The sequence below is a fragment of the Eretmochelys imbricata genome, chromosome 3 (assembly GCF_965152235.1).
Source record: "Eretmochelys imbricata isolate rEreImb1 chromosome 3, rEreImb1.hap1, whole genome shotgun sequence".
NCBI lineage: Eukaryota > Metazoa > Chordata > Testudines > Cheloniidae > Eretmochelys > Eretmochelys imbricata.
The window spans coordinates 103,966,693-103,990,669 of NC_135574.1; the positions used below are offsets into that span (position 1 = coordinate 103,966,693).

Genomic DNA, 23,977 nt, shown 5'->3' on the forward strand with positions numbered 1-23,977 from the left:
CTGTCCCAGTCAGTACAATGTGCATTCAATCCTTCTGGCAATTAATAGCTAGGGAAGTCTCATGCTAGAGATTTCCTTATCTCCCTGATACATTTTGGAGACCCGAGTTGCCAGGAAAGCCATTCAATAGCAATGAGTCAATGCCACTGGAATTTTGCTTCTGATCCCACTCCCAGCTTAATAGGACATCGTCCTCAGAGAGGAGGGTGATTTGGACAATGTTAAAATACAGCCTTTGCATATACAATGTCACTTTGCCCTGAGATGGCGCAGTGGATTGCCTGGTGTTGAAATGTGCTACCACATGGCACAACCAAATTTCAGGAGCAAATCTCAGTGATTTCTTGTGCCAACAGGAGCTGAGAGAAGGCTGTAAAGTCAGATCTCAATCTTCCAGGTGGAAAGTTAGTTTCTAGTGCTGGAATTGCTAAAACAAGAGGGACTGGGATTTTAAAATGCAAGGATAGAGATGACTAAAAATATTCCAGGAATTTCCACTTGGATTACCAAAATACTGTATTTCTGAGGCCCTGCCTAAAGGACATGAGCACACCTTTGTCCATGGATAATCAATCAACAACTCCCCCCACACCCCCTCGACCGACCCAACCTCCCGCCTCCGCTGTGAAATAGGTACTGCCTTAATGACATATTACTCACATACCACAGCGGCCTAAAATAATTACACTCTACTGTGTATAATTTTGCCTCCCTTGCTCCACCCTTATTTTACTTCTAAATGAGAGCCTTCACTAAGGCAAGAAAAGCTTGATTTATGAACTAGCCCAGAATCCTCTAGGGCCTCACAAATCCTTTCAAGCAATTTTTTTTTCCTCCAAAGGCATCTTAGTAAGAGTGCTAAGCCAGGCAAGATGTAGACATTTGAAGAAAATCCCCAGACCCCTGAGCATAACCCCAACTCTTGTTTTAACCCAGTTTCCAAGAGTGATCATGGTGTTGAGACAGATTATCTTTTCCCTGTTTTGCTTTCTAGTTATGGTTCAAGAAGATTATCACAGCCAAAACCCATACCACAACGCGGTCCACGCTGCTGATGTCACTCAAGCTATGCACTGCTATCTAAAGGAGCCCAAGGTAATAACAAATGAAAACAATAGGACTTTGCACTGACAGAGCTTGTCAAATAGGAGTTTCAAATCATTGTACCAAGATAGATAAAATAGCTATTTTGTAGATGGGGAAAATAGTTAAGCCACTTAAACTCACCATGACTCAAGCTTACGCAGCTACTCAGTAGCAAAATCAGAAACAGAATCCAGCTGCCTGATTCTGATCTCACTTGAATTGGTGTAAACAAAGGGCAATTCTGTTGAAGTCAATGGAGTGTTACCCAGGTATAAGTGAGAGTGGAATCAGACCCTATGTTTCATGAGTCACAGTCCTCTAGACTAACCACAAGACCATGCTGCCTCTAAATGCACAGGATAGCTGACATCTGGAATCTACAGGGCACATTTGTTTCTCATTGCAGGGCACCTTATTCAAATCAGAGCACGTTTATCATCATATTAGTAATAAATAACTGGCACTCAGCAACAGAAAGGCTTGGGAGCTTGTTCCAAATCATAACGAGAATGATCTTCCACTCTGCTTCTAAATGACATGAAAGGTATTTCAGAAAGGATTGTGGCCAACATTTTCAAACTTGGGTGTGTGAAGTTAGACAACTAAATCAGGTCTATTATTTAGGTGTCTGAATCTGGATTGAGATGCCTAACATTAAGCAGACAACTTTGAAAACTTTGGCCTTTGTACACTGATACACTGATAATACAGTGCTTTACTAGTAGTGTTTTCACTAACGTTTTCAAGTAGTTCTCGATGGCAGAGTTGATGTTATACAATATGTTACACTGGTAGTTTTATCTGTTTCTAAACTGGATCTCTGAGACTAAATATCAGTATTTTTGTAGAAGCTACCCTGGTTTTTTTAACCTGTTAACTGCTCATACTAACATAAAAACTATTATAATAAGGAGTCAGCATCTAACCAAGTAGATTTTAACTATTTTACCAGTACATCGACTCATGGGAGGGACACAAAGGGGAGCACCAGCTAAAGGGGGGGGGGGGAAACGTGACCTCCCCACGTGACCCCCCCATGTGACTCCTCCGCACTCCACCCCCAACTCCATCCCACACTATTGGGGGGGGCTCTGTCCTGCCGCTGCGCCGGCTCCCCCTGGCATTCGGCTGCTCTTCCTGGCAACCAGGTCCTGGAGTCACGCCCGGATGCTGCCTGGTGCAGCACAGCAGCTGCCTGGGAGGGTGCCTGGCTCTCCCAGGCAGCTGCTGTGCTGCACCGGGCAGTGTCCCAGGCAGCGTAACTGGAAGCGGAGAGGTTCTGGCCTTCCGGCTCTGGCCCCGCCCCTTCCTCTCTCCACCCGGGCCGGCGGGGGCACTTGAGCCTGGGAAGAGTCACTTGACCCTTTGTGTCCCTCCCACCAGTTGCCAGCCCGACCCCGACCCCCCCCTCACAAAAAATGTTCCGTGACTAGAGCCGTGTGCGGATACAAATGTATACCTGTGGATGCGGATATCCGCAGATAGAAATCGGTATCCACTGAACCACGGGGCTCTCCTGGGAACCTCGGCAGTGAAAGGAGAAGATCATGGGGCCACCGGGCAGCCTCATGCCGGCAGCTCCTCCGGCACAGCTGTACTCTCTCCAGCCCCGCCCCCAGCTCTGGCCTCCAGCAAGGCTGTACAGATCCCAGACAGGAGAGACAGCTGCGTGGAAGAGCTGGGGGTGGTACAGCCGCTGCAGAGGAGCTGCTGGCATGGGCTCGTCCAGCGGCCCCATGTTCTGCTCCTTTCACCACTGCAGTTCCCAGGAGAGCCCTGCGGTGTTCAGCAGATACCGAATGTGTCTTTCCGGTACGGTATATCGGCAATAAATATCTTAATGGTACGGCGTACCTGACTGTACTGGCTTACTTGCACCACTGCATTACAGCCTGATAGTTTTGATAGATACAAACTGTGTAATGACCCATACCTGTGGATGGCTGTGTATAAATAGTTATCTCAGATGCTAGCATTGTAAATTGAACTATAAAACCAAGCAATTACATGATGTGGGAGTTGCTTTGATTTTCTTGCTAAAAGAATTGTTTGCCTGTTTGTGCTAATGTTGTGGTCAATTTTGTGTGGTCCAGCTTGCCAACTTCCTCACCCCTCTGGACATTATGCTTGGACTGCTCGCTGCTGCAGCTCACGATGTAGACCATCCAGGGGTCAATCAACAATTTTTGATCAAAACCAACCACCACCTTGCCAGCTTATACCAGGTGAGACTGTGCTTGTGGGGGTGGGGGGTTTAAGATGGACTCAGGGCATTGCTGCAATGCATTTTCAGGTTGAGGCTGTGGTTTCAAGTCTAGCTAAATCACAAATGTTACAAGTTTGGCAATTTCAGCATAGATCCTCAGTACACATTTGTTTGCATCACAAAACTACCACTGCAACTGAGCAATAGGGTGCAAATACCAATTTCTGTTCAGGACAGTATTAGTGCTGAAAAGGCAGCAAGGCTGGGAAGATTTCTGAGTGGGTGGGCTGGGGTACGATTGTATGGATTTGTGGCTTAAAATCAACAGTCTTCTAAAAATTCCTTCCCAACCCCACATATGGCGATCAGTTAGACCCTGAGCATGTGAGCAAGAACCAGCCAGCCAGGTACCAGAGAGAGAGTGCTTGGTGCCACCTAAAGCCTTGGCCCACCCCTTCCATCTCCAGACATGGCCATTCCTTCAGAGGAAGGAGACCAAAACCAAACAAACTCAGAATACAGTGTGGGGTGGGAGGAGTGGGAAGAGAGAGAATCCCTTCCTGACCCTTGCGGAAGACCGGTGAAGCCCTGAAGCATGAGATTTTAGGAACCTAAGATATAAACCAGAAGGGACTCCTGTGGCTGCTGAGCACTGCCCACCAACACCACAGGCAACTTTGTCATACAGTCCTACTCATAAATTTGTCCAGCTCTCTCTTAAAACTAATTAAGTTGTAAATCCATATTATTTATGTGCATATATCTATGTATATAATCCATATATACAATATGTAATATCCATATTATTCATGCACATATAACTCCATGTATGTTTACACGTGTGTTTTATATGTCCGCTTTGGCTACTGTACTTAACTTTTTAGGGTATGTCTTCACCGCCCGCCAGATCGGCGGGCAGCGATCGATCCAGCAGGGATCGATTTATCGCGTCTAGTCTAGAAGCGATAAATCGACCCCCGAGTGCTCTCCCGTCGACTCCGGTACTCCAGCGCCATGAGAGGCGAAGGCAGAGTCGACGGGGGAGCAGCAGCAGTCGACTCACCGTGGTGGAGACACCACAGTAAGTCGATCTAAGTACGTCAACTTCAGCTAAGTTATTTGCATAGCTGAAGTTGCATAACTTAAATCGATCCCGCTCCCCCCCTGCCCAGTGTAGACCAGGTCTTAGAAGCAGAAAGTCTGTGTACCCTGTAGTCAGCTGCAGCAGCATGTGGCATTGGAAAATCCTGACTCCCAGCAGGCATAAGTAGAGTTAGGGTCAGGGAACTGGCTTTGGGGCTTTTCACGTCCAAGAAACACAAAAATGTGTGTACTGACCATGATCCCTGGCGTTCAAAACTCAGACGGTGAACTTGGACCTGTCCAAAAAAAAAATCTGGTGTATTAGTGATAGAATTCTTTAAACCTTATGCATTTTAGAACAATGAGGAGAGGGGTTGCTAAAGGCCATGTGTCTTTCTGAATACACTGAGCATGATTACTGCACAGTCCTGATTTAATAATTTGCTGAGTACTTAGAGAGAGGCAGATTCTCCCTTCCCCCACCCGCATACAGACTTGTGGTTTTACAGATAAGATGGTGATTGTGTAACAGTTCAACTGTCCTTCTACCCTGAGATAAAGGAACAGACAGGGCCATGTGAGCCAAGGCCAGGACAGAGTGATGCTCGCATAGCTATGACTTTGTGACTGGCTTAACTTGCTGAATCAGTTTATGACAAGTTATACCCAAACAGCAGCCACAGCTAGGTTCTGCCTACATTTTTTTGGTCCAGTCTCCTCTAAATGTCAGGGCAATTGGATTGGAGGGGGAGGAGGGGAGCCAAGTAGCTGTGGAAGGCAGGGTTAGAATCGATGGAAAGAGAAATGGGGGAGATCCATCTCATACAAACCCTAAGTTCTGACAACAGAAAATTATCTTTTTTCTTTCAACAGTCTACTTAATGTCCAGTCTTCCTCACTTCCTGTTAGGTTTTGATTTACCTCTGCACTATTGGATTCCAGCCAGAAATAGGAGCCTTCTCAAAGGGAAGCCCATTCTCATGTCATTCGTAGCCTGGTTTTGTGGTTGAGAGATGTGGGTGGCTCAGAGAAGCACCCAGATTTGGGGAATTTATTTACATCACTGAATCTTCTGAGGTTTGACCATCAGAAACAGCAATGGCCTTCTCATGACTGCCACCACCTTCTTTGAGAACGTTCTCTTCCACTTCTTTTGTGACTGTCTAAGGAACAATATAATTTTGGCCCCTAGTAATCTCATCATGATGGGCTACCCAGTAGGGGAACTGTAACAATCTGTTTCATGAGTTTTAGGCCCTAAACATAATGAAAGCTTCCTACAGCCAGCCATAAATATGTCTGTGTAATGTAGGGGTTCAAATAAAGGGTTAAGCTTCCTCTAGATTAGGAGTTAATTGTTAAACACACCAGTTTGCAATTGACATTAACCCACCACCTCCTAGTCCTCTCCCTGTTTGGTTTATATCCCCACAGGCTAAGGCAATCTGATATCTGTTGGCAATTAGCTGTAATAAGTTAGCAGAGGGGTCCTTGGAGGAAAGCTGACCACTCTAATTGCTAGCAGCAGCTGTGTGGTTTCTCGCTGCTCACACTTAATGTTAGAGATGTATGGCTTCATGCTCAGCTGTCACTCGTTAACCTGATCTTTCTTTAGTTGTCCAGAGTGAACTTAAAATATGGGGGAGGGAAGGGGTGAAGAGAGACTGAGAGCTTTTATGCAATCTTGCTGTATAATACCAGACCATGAAGGGCAGTGGGTGAAGCTTCCCCTAGGGGAAGCTTCAAACTCCCTGTCCTGCCTCTTCCACCTGTGGCTCAGCCCGCACTCTACCTCTGGCCCCACCCCTCCCCGGCTCAGCTCGGCTCCCTCCCCACTGGGACCACCTGCCACCGTTCTCACCATGTCTCTCTTCTTCTCCCCACTCCCCCAAAACGTCCCTCCTCTCCTCCACCCCTTCTCCCCGTGAGGTCTTCCCCGCCCACCGCTCCCCCTTGCCCATGTCTCTCCTCTCCTCCAACCCTCTCCCCCACGGGGGCAGGGGGGTGAGGAGGGAGGCAGCAAGCAGCAGTCAGGGGGAGGTCTTGTGGGGAGAGAGAGGGGTGGAGGAGAAGAGGAATGCGGCGAGAAGCGGGATGGAGTGGAGGGACACGGCAGGCGGGCAGTGGGGGCCTCTGGGAAGGTGTAGAGTAGGGAGCAGAAGAGGCAGAGCGCAGGTGGGTCCACCATTGTCCAGGCATTCAGCAGCCTCCCCGGCCAATTATACCCGCTGCCCATGCATGAGCAGAAATTTACAGAACTGAAAACACTCAAACTTTTTTTCTTCTAGTAGGAACGAAGTAATTATCATATCTTGCACTTCTATAGCAGCTTTCCTCAGCGTATCTCAGAGTACTTTCCGACATGAATTAATCAAATCCCATCTCTTTCCTGAATATATAGAAAAATCTAATTCATCATATCACTTCTCTTTTTTTTGTTTTACTAAAACTGTGAGAATGTAAATTCAGAAAATGTGAAAGAAATAAGAGAAAAATAGATAATGTGAGCATCTAGCTGGACCTGTTTTCCCATATATTTCCCTCTCTACTCTCAGATCTGCAGTAACGTGATCTACCCCACTTTCTTCTTTCCACTTTGGTTGCTAGTTACTAATAAATGGTGTGTCAAAGAAACAGTATAATAGAACTTGTAGAATGCAATAAGCATTTCACAGATGTCTCCTCAGCAACAGGACTTCTTGATAATAAGAGTTCTGAGAAGAATTGTTACAGTTTATACTATCACCATCCACCATCTTATGATAGGTCTGGATGTTGAGGGCAGATTGGAAGCATCTTGATGTCACTTTCATTATTTTAACGTTTATACTGTGACAGTGCCTATTCAGGACTCCATGTGCTAGCCATATGGCTATGTGCAAACACATACTCAGAGACAGTGCCTGCCTCAAAGAGCTAACACACTATTTGTTGTATGATTCTGCATGTACATCAGACTTTGGTCACTTATTCCAGTTTCTATATTTCCTCCGAACGAAAAATCAAAGGTAACAAGGACAGATTGAAAGAAAATATGAATTATAGGAGGAGCTGTTAGCGATATTGATTAAAGGTTGCCTGACACTTTCCATTATAAGACCGGCTTTAATAGCTTATAACTTTGATTGGACTGAAATTTTCCATGTCAGGTGTCTGTCTCAGACTAATATTTTTAAATTCTTATTTTTTATTTAAAGTTTCGGCTAAAACAGCTCAGCTATTTCTGAGAATGAGATTGAAGAAAAATACATTGCTTTACCCTTAGTCTAAAAAAACAACTTACACCATGTAATAGAGAAGTTCTCGTGCCTTTATGCTTTGCAGCAATGACTTGAAATTTGGAAGGGTGTTGCTGGGGTTTCAGCTCCTCATCTTTAAATTGCAGATTATATCACCCACCTCATTTCACAGGAGTGTTGTGAAGATAAATTCATTAATATTTATGAAGCACTTGGATACTTCAGTGATGAGCACTGTCAAACAGCCCATGAGGAAATTAATAATTCTGTGTTCAGAGCAGGGTGTGAATAGTGTGCAATAAATAAGGCCTGTTGCCACACATTGAACAATGAGAAGATAGCTGCTCAGTAAGTAAGCACCATCTGTTCTGGACACTGAAAATTAGTACGTGATCATGCCATTAAGACTGTTTCATAATGCATAAGCACAAGAGGGTACAATGAAGGTTTCATAGGCCTTATGGTCCCTCCTCCTCCTCTCTCACCACACGCTCTCTGATGATCCCTCCTCCATGCAATCCCTCATGGTCCCACCACCTCGTCCATGCACTCACTTGTGGTCCTTCCTCCTCATCTGCACAATCCCCCGTAAGGTTGTTTCCTCCTCCACCATGCACCCCAATCCCTCACGGTCCCTCCTCCTCCTCCATGCAATCTCTTGTGGGCCCACCTTGTCCTCTTCTGCAACATCCCTCATGGTCCCATTCTCCTCCCCCATGTGCTCCTTTGTGGTCCGACCTCCTCCTCTTCCGTACAACCCCTTGTGATCCTTCCTCTTCCATGGGATTCCTCCTCCACTACCTCACAATCCCTCATGGTCTCTCCTTCTCCACACAGGCCTTCATGCTCCCATCTCTTTCTCCTCCACACAATCCTTTGTGCTCCTTCCTCTATATGCATGTGATCCCTTGTGGTCCCCTTCCACCATGCAATCCCTTGTGGTCCCATCTCTTTCTCTTCCACATGATCCCTGTGGTCCCACCCTCCTCCATGCACTCTCTTGTGGTCCATCTGCCTTCTCCCTATGTGATTCCTCATGGTTCTTTCTCCCTGCAGTCCTTTGTGGCACCTACCGTTAGTCTTCACCCTTGTCACTTTTCTCTTTGTGATGCCTCTCATCTCTCCCATGCCTGCCCCTACAGAAACCACAGCAGTTCCTTAATGAATGGACCCCAGCCCTTCCCAAGCTCATCAGCCTCTGTTACTGAGGTGTGAATCTTGTGGGGGCTGCCTGGCAGCAAGTGAGCAGGAGCTGCTGCCATCACAGCATTGTTGTATTATCTCATAGAATTAGGGTGACTGCTCATGCATCCCCAGAATACCAGACAGTCCAGTACTTCCAAAAATGGTATGGACCTGCCTGCATGACCCTGCCCCCACAGGTGTGACCTTGAACGCATGGAGGATGCTATTTTTAAGAGCTTGCCACCCCCTCCCCCCAGTGTGACCTCATGAGTATGTCTATGATTTAGTCATGAGTATTTTTAGTAAACGTCATGAAAATGTGATGGGCAATAAATAAAAATTCCTGGCCCATGACCTATCTTATAACTACCCCAACTAAATCTTGGGGGGGCAGGGGAGCCACTGCTCGGGGGGCCCAATGGCCCCAACTGCCAGGGACCACTGAGCAGCGGCTGCTCCAGCCACCCCCAGGAGCACTACTGGGGGGGGACCGTGGGGGCTGCTGCTTGGGGGGTGGGGCCAATGCAGCCCAGCTATCAGGAGCTGCCAACTAGCAGCTGCTCCAGGGACCGCTGCTAAGGTGGAAGGTGGGAGGCTGCTGGGGTGGGGGAGGCGGGAGAACTGCTGCTTGGGCATGGGGGTAGGGCCAGCACGGTACCAGCTGCCGGGGGACATCCTGGAACCACAACTAGGGGCTAATGAGCATCAGCTACTCTGGATGCCCCTGGGGGGTGCCAAGCTACCCCGGGACTGCTGCTGGATGTGGGGGCAGTGGCCACTGCTCAGGAGAGGGCCAGGGGCTGCTGCTTGAGGGAGGTGGGGGGGCTGCTGTTTGGGGGAGGGGCAGGGCCACTGCAGCACTAGCTGCCAGGAGCCACCAAGCACCGGCTACTCCAGCCAGCCCCGGGACTGCTGCTGGGGAGGGGAACAGGGACCGCTGCTTAGGAGGCCAGGGGGCGCTGTTCAAGGGTGCTATTGCTTGGGGGTGGGGGCCTGGGCCAGTGCAGCACCAGCTGCCGGGGGCCACCCTGGGGACCACTGCAGAGAACCGCCAAGCTCTGGCTGCTTCACGTGCCCCCCACCCCCGGCACTGCTGCTGGGGAGGGGCCCTGGGGCTGCTGGTCAGGGAAGGACCTGGGAGCTGGGGCCAGCGCAGCACCAGCTGCCGGGGGCCACCCTGGGACTGCTGCCGGGGGTCGCCAAGTATAGGCTACTCCAGCCAGCCCCTGGATCGTTGCTGGGGAGGCGGCCATGAGCCACTGCTCAGAGGGGGTGGGACACTGTTCAAGGGAGCCAGGGAGCAACTGGTTGGGGGGGCAGGGGGGGCAGGCCCGCAGGACACCAGCTCCTGGGGGCTGCCCCAGGACTGCTGGTGGGGACCACTGAGCTGTGCCTGCTCCAGTGGCCCCCAGGACCGCTGCTTGTGTGTGGGGGGGTCCAGTGCAGCACCATCCCCAGCCCTGGGCTTGCTGGCAGGGGCCGCCGAGCAGCAGCTACTTGCCCCCGGGACAGTTGCTGGGGTGGGGGGGGCAGGGGCTGCTGCTTAGTGGGGACCAGGGGGTGCTACTTTTGAGGGGGGGTGAGGGGCTGCTGCTCAAGGGAGGGCTGGGGGGGGCACTGTTTTGGGGGAGGTGAGGGGCTGATGCTCAGGGGAGGGCCGGGGGGTGCTGTTTTGGGGGGGCACAGGGGCACTGCTCAGGGGAGGGCTGGGGGTGGGGGCAGTGACCACCACAGCACCCACTGCTCGGCGGCCAGCTGCCCAGGCTGCCCGACTAGAGGCCTGTGCGGCTGGCCCCAGGGCCACTCCAGTGTGGCTGTCCCTGGGCCACCTGAGCAGCTGGCCCCGGAACAGCCCTGGGGTCAGCCACATTGGCCACTGCAGTAGTCACAGAGGTCATGGAAAGTCACAGAATCCGTGACCTCTGTGACAGACACGGAGCTCTACTCATGAACCATGTGTGCAAGGTCACACCAGCAGGGGTGGAGCAGCACATTTGTCAAAATGGCAAGCCATTTAAAAACAAGGACTATCTGCCTTATATGTCCCACAGCACTCCTGTGTCACTCTGTACACAGGATTCAGTAAATGTTCAATATTTCTTTTTATCTTCATCATTTGGCTACCACAGACAGAAATTGAACCGACTACCAAGGGCGACCCCAGGCCTTACTTACTGCTCACCACCCAAAGCCTGCACTGAATGCAGAAATTGGGTGGCACTGTGTAATGTACAGATGCTTTCCCTTTTCTCTTCTCTCCCTGCTGAGAGGACAACATATCCCTCCCCGCCAGAGCCACAATGTTTGGTGGTTATTATCTAACTGCAAGCCCCAGCCCCACCATTTTGTTGGGGCACCAGTTACAACCTTGCGTGCTACACAGTATGCAGTGTATATAGGCGTCTCATTAGACACTGTTTGAGTGTGTTGTGTTAGGAATATTATGGGATTAGGATCTTTGCATCTTCATGTTATAAATCCAGGACACATTGGGCATCTTGGCTGCAATTCACCTTGGAGGGCTTGTGCAAAGACGCTTCCCCCCCGCCCCCCAGTCATGTTCCACAGAGGTTTGTGGAATGCAAGCTATACAGAAAGGTATTTATACCCTATGTGCTGCAGAGGGCAGCAATGCACCTGGGCCAGGAGATCTAAAATGGCCCTATTGCCCCCCTCCCACACACACACAAGCCATGGGGAGGTGCAAGGGATGCTATTCCAGCTCATAGGATGCAGTAATAGCTGCTGGGAGCTGCACTGCAGACCTGCACCCTGCCTCTGAGCTTGGGGAGTGGACTTTGCACTTCCCCTCTACAGTACCTCTACCTTTGTGTGTTTGAAATGAATTTCACACACGAAGAGCCACGCACATCAGTAAATTAGATTGGTGCACATGGAACCTTGATGGAGGTGGCAGAAGGAGTAGACTGCAACAGGGAGCCTGCTTGGCTGGGAGATGAAGCTGATATGATTGGCAGACTGGGACTGGAAATAGGCAGGTGGGGAGACTGGGACTTTCTGAGCAGGAAAACAAGGTATGGGAAGTCAATGAGGAATGTGGAGAAGGGGCTGAGAGCCATTGGGATGGAGGTGAAGATTGAGATCAGATTAAGACTTTTGCCTGTAGGTCTTTTATCTGCCTTAGTTGTTGCAGAAGTTGGAAGGTGTGTAGTGAATGAGGAAGGGGATTGCAGGAAGAGAAAGACTGGTCTCATGCTTAAAGCAGTTGAATGCTGCCCTGGGGATCTGGATAATATCCCTGCCTCTGCCACAGAGTGCCTGTGGGGTGGTGGGCAAATCACCTAACCAAACTTTGTACAGGTGGTCACTAATTATGGGTACCCAATTTCAAACCCTGGGGTATGTTTTACAGAAATATTGAGCACTCACAAGAACTATGCTTTGAACATATAACAGGTTATATAATGCCAAGTACAGGGAAAAATCAGGTCCTCAACTTCTCAAATTGAGAACCCAAAATGAATGAATATTTTTAGCTTTAATCTCTCTGTACTCCAGTTCCCCATTTGTAAAATGGTGATAATACCACCTCCTCGTCTGACAGGAATGTTGTGGAAATAAATAAATACATATTTTTGGAAGCACTCAGATACTATATTGAGGAGCACCAGAGAAAAGTCCATGACTAAATTAATAATTGTCTTTAGAGCAGGATTTGAGTACTGTACAGTAATTAAGATCTAGAGTCACACATGGAACAATGGGAATAAAACAAAACATTGAATGGCTGTTCACTCATTGAACACTGTCCCATATGTGTGTAATTCATTTATACACACTGACAGAAAAGTCAAAGGAATGAGCTAAAGATGTGTAAATAAGCATCCCCAGGAGCACTGCATAAGAAAGGAAGAACAGTAGCTTAAATACCAGAAACTTGAAAAAACAAATTTGCCCTGAAATTACCTCCTTATTTCTTCCATGTGTGCCTTATCCATCCAGGTGTGATCCTTCTCACACATCTTTGGTTTATGCTTTGGCACATGTTCCCTCTCAATGCTTTCTGTAGGAGACCTGCATGCTAGAATTCCACGCTTTCTTCCAGGAAGTGTGCATTCTTAGAATTTCAGGTCTCTAAAAACACATTCCTACAACCACCTCTCTGGAGCTGTAAACAAATAGTTTCAGTTATGCTTCATCTCCATCTGACTCCTTATTTCTCACTGTCAGCTTAAAAACCCACCCCAAAAGATGTCTGAATTCTCTCTTATCTAAATGACTCCAAGGGCATTGTGTTAATTCCACCATAGCCTTCCATGACTGACTGAGTCACTAGCCGGAGATCCCAGGAATTACTGATCTGGTGCTCTCCAGGAAAGCTGACTGAAAGTCTGAGGATAAAGTAATATAGAGCAGCCAGCCAGAGACCCCAGCCAATAGGACCAGAAGCAGACAAAACAGGGACCTTTGGACGCTCCATCTGAAACTGCAGAATGTTCTCTGACTTTCTCTGCCCTGTGCTGATTGACTGTTTGCTCCAACCCTCCCGGCTCCTCCTCACAATCTCTTCATTTCAGCTTCACTCTACACCTGCTCCTTCTACGCTCTCCTCTCCTGCCCCATCCCTCCCACACTTTTCCCTTTTCTTTCTATTTAGCTGATCCCCTAACTAAACCCTCCCAAAAAACAAAACCAAACAAAATCGTGGCACTAACGTGATCTTTTGTTGCCATCACATTGTTCATGCTGCTTGTTTGTTTTCACAATTCCCCCATCCTGTGTCTGTCTTATCTATTTAGACAACATTGTCTCATTGTTTCCCTGTACTCCCCAGCTGGTCTGTCTGTACCCATCTGTTGGGCTCTGGTCTTAGACTTAGACTGTAAACTGTTTGAGGCAGGGAATACCTTTTTTGTTCTGTGTTTGTACAGCATCTATCACAATTAGGTTCTGGCCCATGACAAGGGTTCTTAGGCATTATGGCAATACAAATAAATAATAGTAAAAGACAATGTTACCAGACCGTGTCAAAATCAACCTGGCTTCTGTAAGGGAAATAAGAGCCTCTAAGAAGTAAACGGTAATAGATGAAGGTCTTACAGTCGGAATCATTTAGATAGATTTTCTAAAAGCTTTTAATTGGTTACATTCTTGGAGACTCTGTAGGAAAACAACTAAGTATGGAGCAAGTCTTATCAGGGCAGATTCTAAACTGGTTAAGCAATAGGAAAGTAATAATGGTGACTGATTGTTCCCCAGAATGGAGAGAGATTAATAGTGGAGAGGTCCAGAAGTCATTACCAGCAGTAATAATAAACATGTTACCATGAATGGTCTGAGCAGAACAAGATACTAGGAAAGAAAAGCAAGTTCTAAGCAGAACAGGCTAATAGGTGCAGCGTACCATGATGGCCATAGAGAGGCAAAGATGTAAAAGAAGGAAGGAAATTGGAAAGGGACGCAACTTCTGGAATGAAAAAGAGAGAAAAAAGAGAGCAGGGGAGAAACAGAAGAGAAAAGATGGAAACTGAACAAAAAAGGGAACAAAGGAACAAAAATAGAAGGGACAGATGCATCACTTATGACGTTATTAAAACACTGTAAAAATGAATTTGTTTGCAACTATTTAATAAACAAATGGTGGTGTGAATTTTTTAAGAGTTCCCTTAGTGCTCCAAGGTCTCAAAAATAATAGTGTGTTTGAGGTACTCACCAGCAGGAACACCTCTGACTCCTGGCATGACCTGATTGCCTGAAGCTTGGCATACCTATAGAATTTAAGTTAGCTAGGCACTTCACGGGATTTGGGGCTTTGGCTGCAGTATCAGGTGTTGTCCACTGGTAGTGGCAGGAAACCTGATTAGATGGATCACTTACAAGGTCTGGCAAATCTTATGCATCTCTGTTAAATGTAAGAAATCTATCTGCTATGTCTTTTTATTTACTTACCTTCTTCCTCCTCAGAATGTGTCTGTGTTAGAAAATCATCACTGGAGATCCACAATAGGCATGCTTCGAGAATCAAGGCTCCTTGCCCATCTACCAAAGGAAATGACGTAAGTGCCACCCATGTGAAACATGCTGATAAATTCCATGGGAAAACAAACCAATAGCCTATTTCATTGCTTGACTAAAAACCATAAGCAGAGGGGCCAAAGGCTGATTGTAGGCTGAGCTAGTCTCTCACCCACTCCTGAAGGTGATATAAAGCACATTAGCCTGATAGTGTGGGATGCACCTGGGCTGGGGCATCACAAGTAATAGTACCTAAAAGTTTGTCACTCTTGCTAATACTTGCTCAGCTGCACCAATATTAGCATTGTTAGGAGTCCCAATGCTGAGAAGGCACCGATGGCCACCCATTGTTTTTGTTTGTTTGTTTGTTTTTTTACACCATATCAATTAAACCTACTCAGAGTTAGTGTTAACAATGGTGGGAGACAGAAGACATCGGTCATGTAGATGTGCCCTCGGTGTCTCCCACACTACCAGAAGAATGTGCTTCAAATCTGACTGTCTCTCTGAGCAGAGGGAGATGGCAAAGTCAGCAGAAAGAACAGAGACTGAATGTAGGCGGAGCTGACGGTAGCGTGTTGGTTGTTGCTGCAGTTGTTTGTGTGTACCTGTGCACAGTGTTGATCCTTGGGAAATGGATGGAGACAAATTTTTCACACGAACTACCAAGCAGCTCTCCAGTGTTACGTTTTAACCACTGGTGACTTGGGAAGAAGGCAAACAGATTATATAGAAAGGACAGGCTTTCTATCCCATTAGTAATTTTCTAAATCATCCAATCCCCTTCTTCTCAGTCCTTCTTTAAAGAAATAATGTACAATGCCTTGGCGTTTGTTCGGCTGCCAATCTAAAACCCTGTGACTTTGATTCTTCTAGATGCCTTTTATGTTCACCCAATAACACATCCTGCTGTTTCGTTTTCATTCTTCACAATACCTTATGGAAGCTCCCGGGGCAATTTACGCCCACCTGATAATTCTGCCACACTTCCTATTCCACATACATCCCATAACCAGCTAAATTGCCGGTCTCCTGCAAGCTATCCCAATGGAGAACAATGAAGTGGACTCCCTCTGCTAGCTGGAGTCATCACATAATACTTAGAAGGAGACAGGCTATGAAGTGGTTTAAAACCATTGATATTCAACAATCCCATGTTCAAAAGGGCTCATTTTTCTTGCCTACAGCCAGGATATCGAACAGCAACTGGGCTCCCTCATCTTGGCAACAGACATCAATAGACAGAATGAGTTTTTGACCCGGTTGAAAGCTCACCTGGAAAATAAGGATCTGAGATTGGAGGATGCACCAGACAGACATTTTATGCTTCAGGTACTTTTTTTTTCCCCCTTAAAGGAATAGTGTATGTATGTTAGCTCAGCCTCAGGGTACCCATCACCCGCCATCTTAATTGCTTTGGTGCTGTCACCTAACGTGTTTCAAAGCCAGCAAAACCATATCTCCAATACTTTCCCAGGTACCAGGTGTTATGTTATAATCTGAATATAGCAGATGCGGCAAAGGATCAACTATTATTCACCTTTTGAGTTGCAGGCCACTTTGTCTCTTGCCATGTCTCTCTCCCCCACCTTGACTATTTCCCCTGTCATGGCAACTGCTGCTTCAGCAGAGGGTAGGAGGCTCAGCCTCTTACTCCAGCCACTGACAATGCATTTTCACAGAGGAGTTGGCAGTAGGTGCCCGAGCAGTGATCACTTCATTGATGCTCCTAATCTCCATCTGCATAGAGGCCACCACTGCCATGGCCGTTCTTCCCCAGATAATGAAAGAACCAAATTAATTTAAAATCAGATGGTTTCAAATTGCTTCTTCTAGCTATACTGCGGTAGTTAATGGTATCTTCAGAACAAGTTTCCACCCATTCCATCACCTTCACTATTAACTTAAAGGTAGCTGTATGCTGCATGTATCTGTAGAAATGTATCTGTATCTGTAGAAATAGCACCACACAAAGCTGCCTGCTCATAAATAGCTTTTATCATACAAAACACCTCAAGTAATTATCATCAGTTAAAAACAAACTCTAATTGCTGCCATCTTAAAATGCTTTGCTGAGGTACTGCTGGGGTCGGGTGGGGGAAGGAATGATATTCAGGTAACTACTCCTTCAGACGAGTAATATGTACTAGTTTGCCTGTCTTGCCTCCTTGAACAAAATGTCTTAGGCCTGGTTTCTTCATCGACCACTACATTTAGGGAATGGGTTTGTAACCATGCTTCATGACAGATGGGGCAAAATGATGGTGCAGACTGCAGCATGGGTTCCAGTGGAGAAATCATGAAAAACAACTGCTCTGTGAAAACTCATACTTGGCAATTGGGGAAGGGGTGCTACCCATTCCTCAAGGTCCATTGGATTAAACTGACTGGCCTTAATATTCCTTTTAAAACATACTTTAGTAGTTTACTTCTTTATACCCATTTTACAGATGAGGAAACTGAAGCTCAGAGAACATACGTGATTTTCTTATGGTCACAAAGCTAATTAGTGTCCAGCCAGAATTAGAATGTAGGTCTCTTGATTTCTAGTCCCATGCCTAAATGACTAGAGCCCATGGTGCCTACAAAATAAATTGCACCCTTTCTCCACCTCGGTTTATTTTCTAGAAAGTAGGTAATAACTCTTACCATAGGTGAGATCTGCAATCCCTATGCCTTTGGCATCTGCACCAGCATTTTGCCCTATCATGAAGTCTAATAATAAACCCATCAACTAGATGTGCTTTGTCCAGGAAGAAAGCACACAAAAGACATTTTGTTTCAAGGAGGCAAGACAGGCAGATTATTGCATATCTTACTCTTCTGAAGAAGCAGCAATTACTTGATTATACTTCCTTCCCTTGCCAGTCCTACCCCAGCTCTACCTCAGCAAAGCACTTTCAACTGCTAGCAAAGTGAAAACATGTCAGGGGCAAACCAGAAGGTCCTATACTTAGCTCAGTAAACAAAAACACGGCTGACCCCTCTGAGCTGACTGTATACACGTATCAAACCCAAGCATTATCAAAGTGATATGTAAGGTCAATCACTGAGACCATAAAGAAGTGATGCCCAAATAGTTTCACACTGGCTTGGCTCTCCATTTCCTTCTCCTCATTGATGGATGCCAAGGCAGGCAGGCAGCAGGAGTCAGCCTGAAGCTTTTGTTGGCTTGCCCACCACCAGTCCTATCCAAGAGGTTCTGCACACTTGGAATGTGGTGCTTCTCTCATTCTCGCTACTATAAAATGAGGCTCTGAATGAAGGTTTTGTTACAGGCTTGAATAAGTGCTGTTTCCTGAAGTGGCACATTTGGGCAGGGCTCAGTTTCTATAATGTATTCTTGAATCCATCTTGGCAGCAAGCTTGCAGGACCCAGCAGTTTCACGGCACCTCAGAGTGCAATAAATTCACTGCTGAACGATTGCTAGCTAATAATTTCTTCTCCCTACCACTCTCCTCCTCTACTTTCAGATAGCGCTGAAGTGTGCTGACATTTGCAATCCTTGCCGGCTCTGGGAGATGAGCAAGCAGTGGAGTGAAAGGGTCTGTGAGGAATTCTACCGACAAGGTCAGCCCTCTGATATACTGAATTCTCCTTTCACTTTGTTCTTTAAGGCACTTAATGTGACAAGAGAGAAATTGGCTAATCTCCAGTGGCGTTTGCTCTACAATCAACTACTCAATTCTCCCCTGAAATTGTCCAAAAATATGATGACAAGCAGAAATGTGCCCTTATTTTGCAAGTGGTTGGTAAAGAGGGGCAAGAGGAGGAAATGAAATAGAAGAGTGGCGGGTATTTCTTTGATCCGATTGCCCCTGTAAGGCGGTGTCAGGGTGGTTCTGCTTTGCCTTGAACCTTTAATTAACTGTATAAAATCTACATCTTCTTCAGATGCCACCTGGTCATTGTTATCCGCTCTGAGCTGAAACCCCCATGGGTATGTACTGCTCAGAAATTACACCACCATCACTTGTTTTCCTTTGCTTTCCAAAATATAACTACAATTCCTACCCTTAGAGTGTTACACTTGCTCTTTCCTTCTCCTCCACAGTTGTAGGGAAATTAGACACAGTCCAAACATGCTCGCCACTAAGCCAAGTTGTAACGCAATCTAGGGGGTCTAACTGTAAACATTTTCTAACCCCTACTGACAGCAAAGCTAAACATGGTTTTTAACATGGTAACGACATCCATTTGGCTCCATCTGCACAGGCCAGGCCAGATTGTGCTACAACACAGTGAGGATGTAGTGGAATTTAATCACTGTTAAATCCTTTTTTAGTAGTAGTAATAGAGCCTAAAGGAAGGGGAGAAGATGGTAGAAGAGCAAGTGTAATGCTCTGGAATACTGAATTTCATGTCCACACTACAAATTTAAACCAGAACTGAGCATGGTTGTCAGCAATAGCTGGCCTTTATAGGCAGTTTCACACCAAATTAGCCACATAGTGGTAAAAATGCCCACCTCTCATATACTTCATCCTGGGTTTTCTTAGCTGTGTTGTCCCAGAAAGTACAGCTGCCTTGGCAGGTTACGGATGGAGATACATTCAGCTCTGATTTCTATGAACCAGAGGATCATCCTGTTTACAGTCATTTCCGGTGACATCTTAAATTGTTGGTTTTATTTGTTTAGGCATGTGTAACAGGCCCTGCCTCAGATTTCTAACTGCAGATTTCTATGCGGATCATTTATGATCATGTTGAGCCTTGCAGTCTATCTTTAAATTGGTGATGTCCATCGGGGCATCAAATGGTGATGAAATGTAAGGGTTAATGCAGATTTCAGTTCTCCTAGGATTTGCTGTTCCATCCATACTATAAGGAATAAAGGATCATATTCAATATTGCCAAGTGGCAAAAATGTTGTTCTCCTTTCTTTTTGGTAGGTGATCTGGAACAAAAATTGGAATTGGAAATAAGCCCTCTTTGTAATCAGCAGAAGGACTCCATACCAAGTATACAAATTGGTGAGCTTAACTTTCATTCTTTTGTCTTTCTCCTCCCCCCGCCACCCCAAAGGTGAAACACAAGCTAAGTAGAAAATAGATGTGTAGTTTTATACCAAAAACTTCAATAACTCCAGGAGTTACACGGGATGAAAATAAAAACCATTTGCCAACCAAGCCAGATGAACCAAGAGCAAGGCTGAGTGCAGCCGTAACGTAAACAAGCAGAGGAGTGACACAGTGGCAGCACGCGAGGATGAATGATCCTCAAAGAGAAGTTCAGACAGTTGCAGCATGATCCCACTTAGTGGAATATGCCACTTGTTTGCTGTGATAGTCCTGAGTGAAGTAAAGAATTTCATGAAACCTTTTACCTATTTAGAGCCTCCCAGTCAAACTAACTCAATCCCTGCTTCCCATTCTGACCTCCCAGAAAAATTCCCTCTAAATACTCCATAATCCAGTACTCATGCTGCAATGGGCATGTAATCTAGTTAGTGAGCCAGTGGAAGATGGTTTCTCAAGAACTCTGAATGAATCATTCATTGTTTTCCGTGAGTTCTCTAGAGCCCTAATTTCCCCCCTTTCCTTCTTCCTCCAAGTTCTCACACTACAACCATGCTCCGCCAAGACGAGCAGGCTTTCCCTACGCCACAAAAACTGAATTTGCGGCCTCCACAGCCCTCCCATCCCAGAAAGTGGGCTGAAGGTTAAGCTCAGGCTCTAGTGCACTGTTTGTAGACCACCCCAGAAGCCCAATGGTTTATTTTTACTCATTGTTTTCAAAATGCACCTCGTTTCAGACAATGTGCATGACTGAGCAGTTGAGTAACCTTTCAGATACTGTGCCAAACATTCACCATTGAAGAACTGTGTTATTTAAAATGTGTTTGCTCCTTCTCCAAGCCGTGGAACACACGAGATGGAAACAAGTTTAAAAACATGATAGTAAATAACTGGTGGTTTTGAATCTCCCTTTGTAATTGCTTTGAGTTGGGCAATTCTGATTCACTCTACCACTGAGATCAAGTTCATCTTAGCTGATATGAAACATTGCTTTGGAATAATCTTTTCCTACAGAGCAGCAGCATTAGTAACAGATTTCACAAAGAGTGAAGTTGCAACAGACCTTTCTAGATTGTGAGATTCCCATAGGGAATACAAATAATTAGGTTAGCAATGGTTAAATAAGGCAATACTAGAAAGACCAAGGGACATTCAGCTCTTCACATTGGGTTCAGACCGTACACCTAATAGCACCATTGGTTCCAGCAAGCACCGACACCCAGCAATGATTTTAGTTGTACCAGCCCATTCCCAATATCAGGAGTTATCACCTTCATGAGATTGGGATTATATCTAAATGGCAACATTCAGGCCTATAGGTTTGCTTGTCCAAAACATTGCTTCACTTTTTCCTTAGGGTGGTTCTTGCTTATCAAATGTGTGAGAGGCAAACCTCTGAGAAAGCCACCAGATGCTAGAAAGCAAAGAACCGGGAGTCAGAAAACCCAGGTTCTAATTCTAGATTTGACCCTCTCCTTTTCCGACCTTTGGCCTCCTTGGGCCTCAGTTTCCCTATTTGTAAGGCAGGGATAACCATAACTATTCATGTGTGTGTTATGAGGAGTAGTAAGTGTCTAAAGCCCTTTTGGGTCATTAGATGCCAGGTGCTAACTACCTTTATTTTTCTTATTTCAGTGAAAGTTAGAGCCTTTTTTTAAGAGGCTCCGATTTCTTCTCAGATTAAGTTTGTGAAGATAAATGAGGGAAGGAATACAGTACTGGCAGAAATATATAAGCAAGGAGCTCAAAAGTATACATATACACATAGTTTACTGAATTATATATAAATTAATATTCCAGAATGTCACTTACTGTGAAAATGAGTAAATATAATAGAAAAACAAAAAAGATATATTGATATCTTTTTAAAATACAGCAGAACATCTCTGATCAGCACAACTTCACACAATATGGTTGTTTCACTTTGTTTCTCAGCTAAGACGAACAGGAAAGTGCTATAGTGCATTAGAATATTAAGACTTGATTGGTGATATGTGTAATACTTCTGAATTGTAGTAAATGTTTTATTTTGTAAAAGTAAACTACATAGCTGTAGCTCACAAAAGCTTTTGCTCAAATAAATTGGTTAGTCGCTAAGGTGCCACAAGTACTCCTTTTCTTTTTACATATGTTTGATGAACACAGCACATTTTATGATGCGTTATGTTTGCATTGTATTCGTTCATTTATTTACAAAATTCTTTTAATCTGCAGTGGGTCTCCCGGTCAGCAGTGCAAATTTATAAACATCTCCAATGCTGCATTATTACACAACCAGTGCACTAGCTTCAGGAGAAACTGAAAGCAGAACTTTAGTTTAACAGCCTACTTCTGAGATCAAACTGCAGTCACGGCCTTCATTTGTTTTCTCTTCTATCTAAAGTGATTTTGGTCATATTAAAAAAAGTATTAAATCCTCCTCAGTTAGAGATGTAATTAAAATATTCACTCTCCCTGTGCGCACTTTTGCCACCATAGCTGCTGCAGGGTGAAAAGTGAGGTGGATAATAAAATCCCTCTCTCTAGCCATGGCTTAGAAAAGTGATACCTTCCCAACATTCAGAGATACTAGATCATTTCCACGTTATAGGCCAACATATGGCTCTAGCCCACGATCCGGGTATGCACACTGCCATACACAAAAGGCCCACTCTGTGACCTTTTAATCCATTCTATGTTGCAAAAGCCTCTGACTAAACAGAACCAAAACCCAAAACGTTAATTGTGCTGCTGCCGCTCTTTCCAAATAAGAGCATAAGTTCATTTCCGACTCAAGGATTTGCACTTGGACTAAGCTTTGTAAATAACTCCATTAATGTACAGCTCAGAACCAGACCATAAAAGTCCTGATTCACACGGTATACTCAAATACACAGTCAGTGAAACCTATCTTGAGCAACCATTCAAGGTAAGGATAAAAATCAGCTGCTTAAAAGAAGTCGAATATAGGTAGAGTAGAATTGTGCACAGTAAGTGTGAGAATATTTGAGAGAGATTTCAGGACAGGAGGTTGCCTAAAAAGGGTGTTGTCTTATACATGTTTCAATTATTATACAGACAGAGCCAGCCAATCTGAGTTTGCAATGGTCCTAGAGGATACATATTCCACAATCCTCAGTTTAAGGGTCTGAGTTAGTGGCTGATTTGTTATTTGTCTCTGGAGTTCTGTGACTTTGTTCACTGCCCTTTAACCACCCAAACTGCAGGGAAAGGCATTTGGTGAATGATACTGCTCCTTACATGTCTTGTCTCGTGTTTCCCCAGGTTTCATGACCTACATCGTAGAGCCACTCTTTGAGGAATGGGCCAAGTTTACAGGAGATACTCCCCTATCTGAAAATATGCTAAGCCATCTCAGGAGGAACAAGGCCAAGTGGCGGAGTTTGCTCCACAAGCAACACAGCAGTTGCAGGAGCAATGACCACTCAGGTCAAGTGACTGAAAATGAAGAGCAGACTTTAAATGAAGGTGACATCCCATAGTGCCAGTTTTAACTCTTCCTTATAGTACTGCTGTCTCTTCTTTGTTAGTCACAACAGTAAGCCAAATCGTAAGGACCTGCAAGGCCATCATCAGCAATGTGGAAAGGGAAGAAAAAGGGAAACAGAAACTATAAGGGTCCTCATGAATAAACCCACCCTACTTCTGGGTTTCAAATCTGAGCTCCTTTGAATTCACTCCCTCCTCTTCCTTATCCTTCTACATATATCTGAAGCCATTCATCACTTCTGATCGTTAACTGCTTGAATAAGGAACTCCGTTCAGTAGTGATGAAGCTGGGCCACTAAGTGGCTACCAACTAATGGGGAGGATTAAAGAGAAAGCATGGGAGATGCCAACATATTTCATTCACCCTGGCTCATATTGTGACAGGTAGCTGTATATAGGCCCACAGCGCCATGCACAGTTTTAAGTCTGGCAGCTGGACTGCGCATTAAACCACCAGCATCTTCAGAACTCAGAGGACATTGGCTGAGTGAGAGTGCACAGAGAAGAGAATCTCATTATTTTAATAATTAAAATAATTAAAAAACCTTTTTAACTTTTGTATTCTGTGCACTAGACAACAGATCTAGAAACCTTGGACCGAGGTTACTCTATGTACATACAACTCAAGCGGGACAAGGCTCATTTGGTTAATCATTTTTATGCCACTTTAGATAAGAGATGGACATCTTCTCAC

At 45.5% G+C, this 23,977-nt stretch overlaps 1 protein-coding gene across 2 annotated transcripts in view; it reads left to right on the forward strand.

The window, feature by feature from the left end:
• Positions 1-23,678, forward strand: part of PDE7B (phosphodiesterase 7B) — a 277,514-nt gene extending 253,836 nt beyond the window's left edge. For both annotated transcript variants that reach the window (XM_077811766.1, XM_077811765.1), the window contains 7 exons: positions 995-1,095; positions 3,180-3,311; positions 14,725-14,816; positions 15,963-16,107; positions 18,250-18,346; positions 19,669-19,749; positions 23,059-23,678. In XM_077811766.1, coding sequence (XP_077667892.1) covers positions 995-1,095; positions 3,180-3,311; positions 14,725-14,816; positions 15,963-16,107; positions 18,250-18,346; positions 19,669-19,749; positions 23,059-23,276 — 866 coding nt within the window. In that variant the 3' untranslated portion in view covers positions 23,277-23,678. The remainder of the gene's footprint in view (positions 1-994; positions 1,096-3,179; positions 3,312-14,724; positions 14,817-15,962; positions 16,108-18,249; positions 18,347-19,668; positions 19,750-23,058) is intronic.
• The last annotated feature ends 299 nt before the right edge of the window (positions 23,679-23,977 follow it).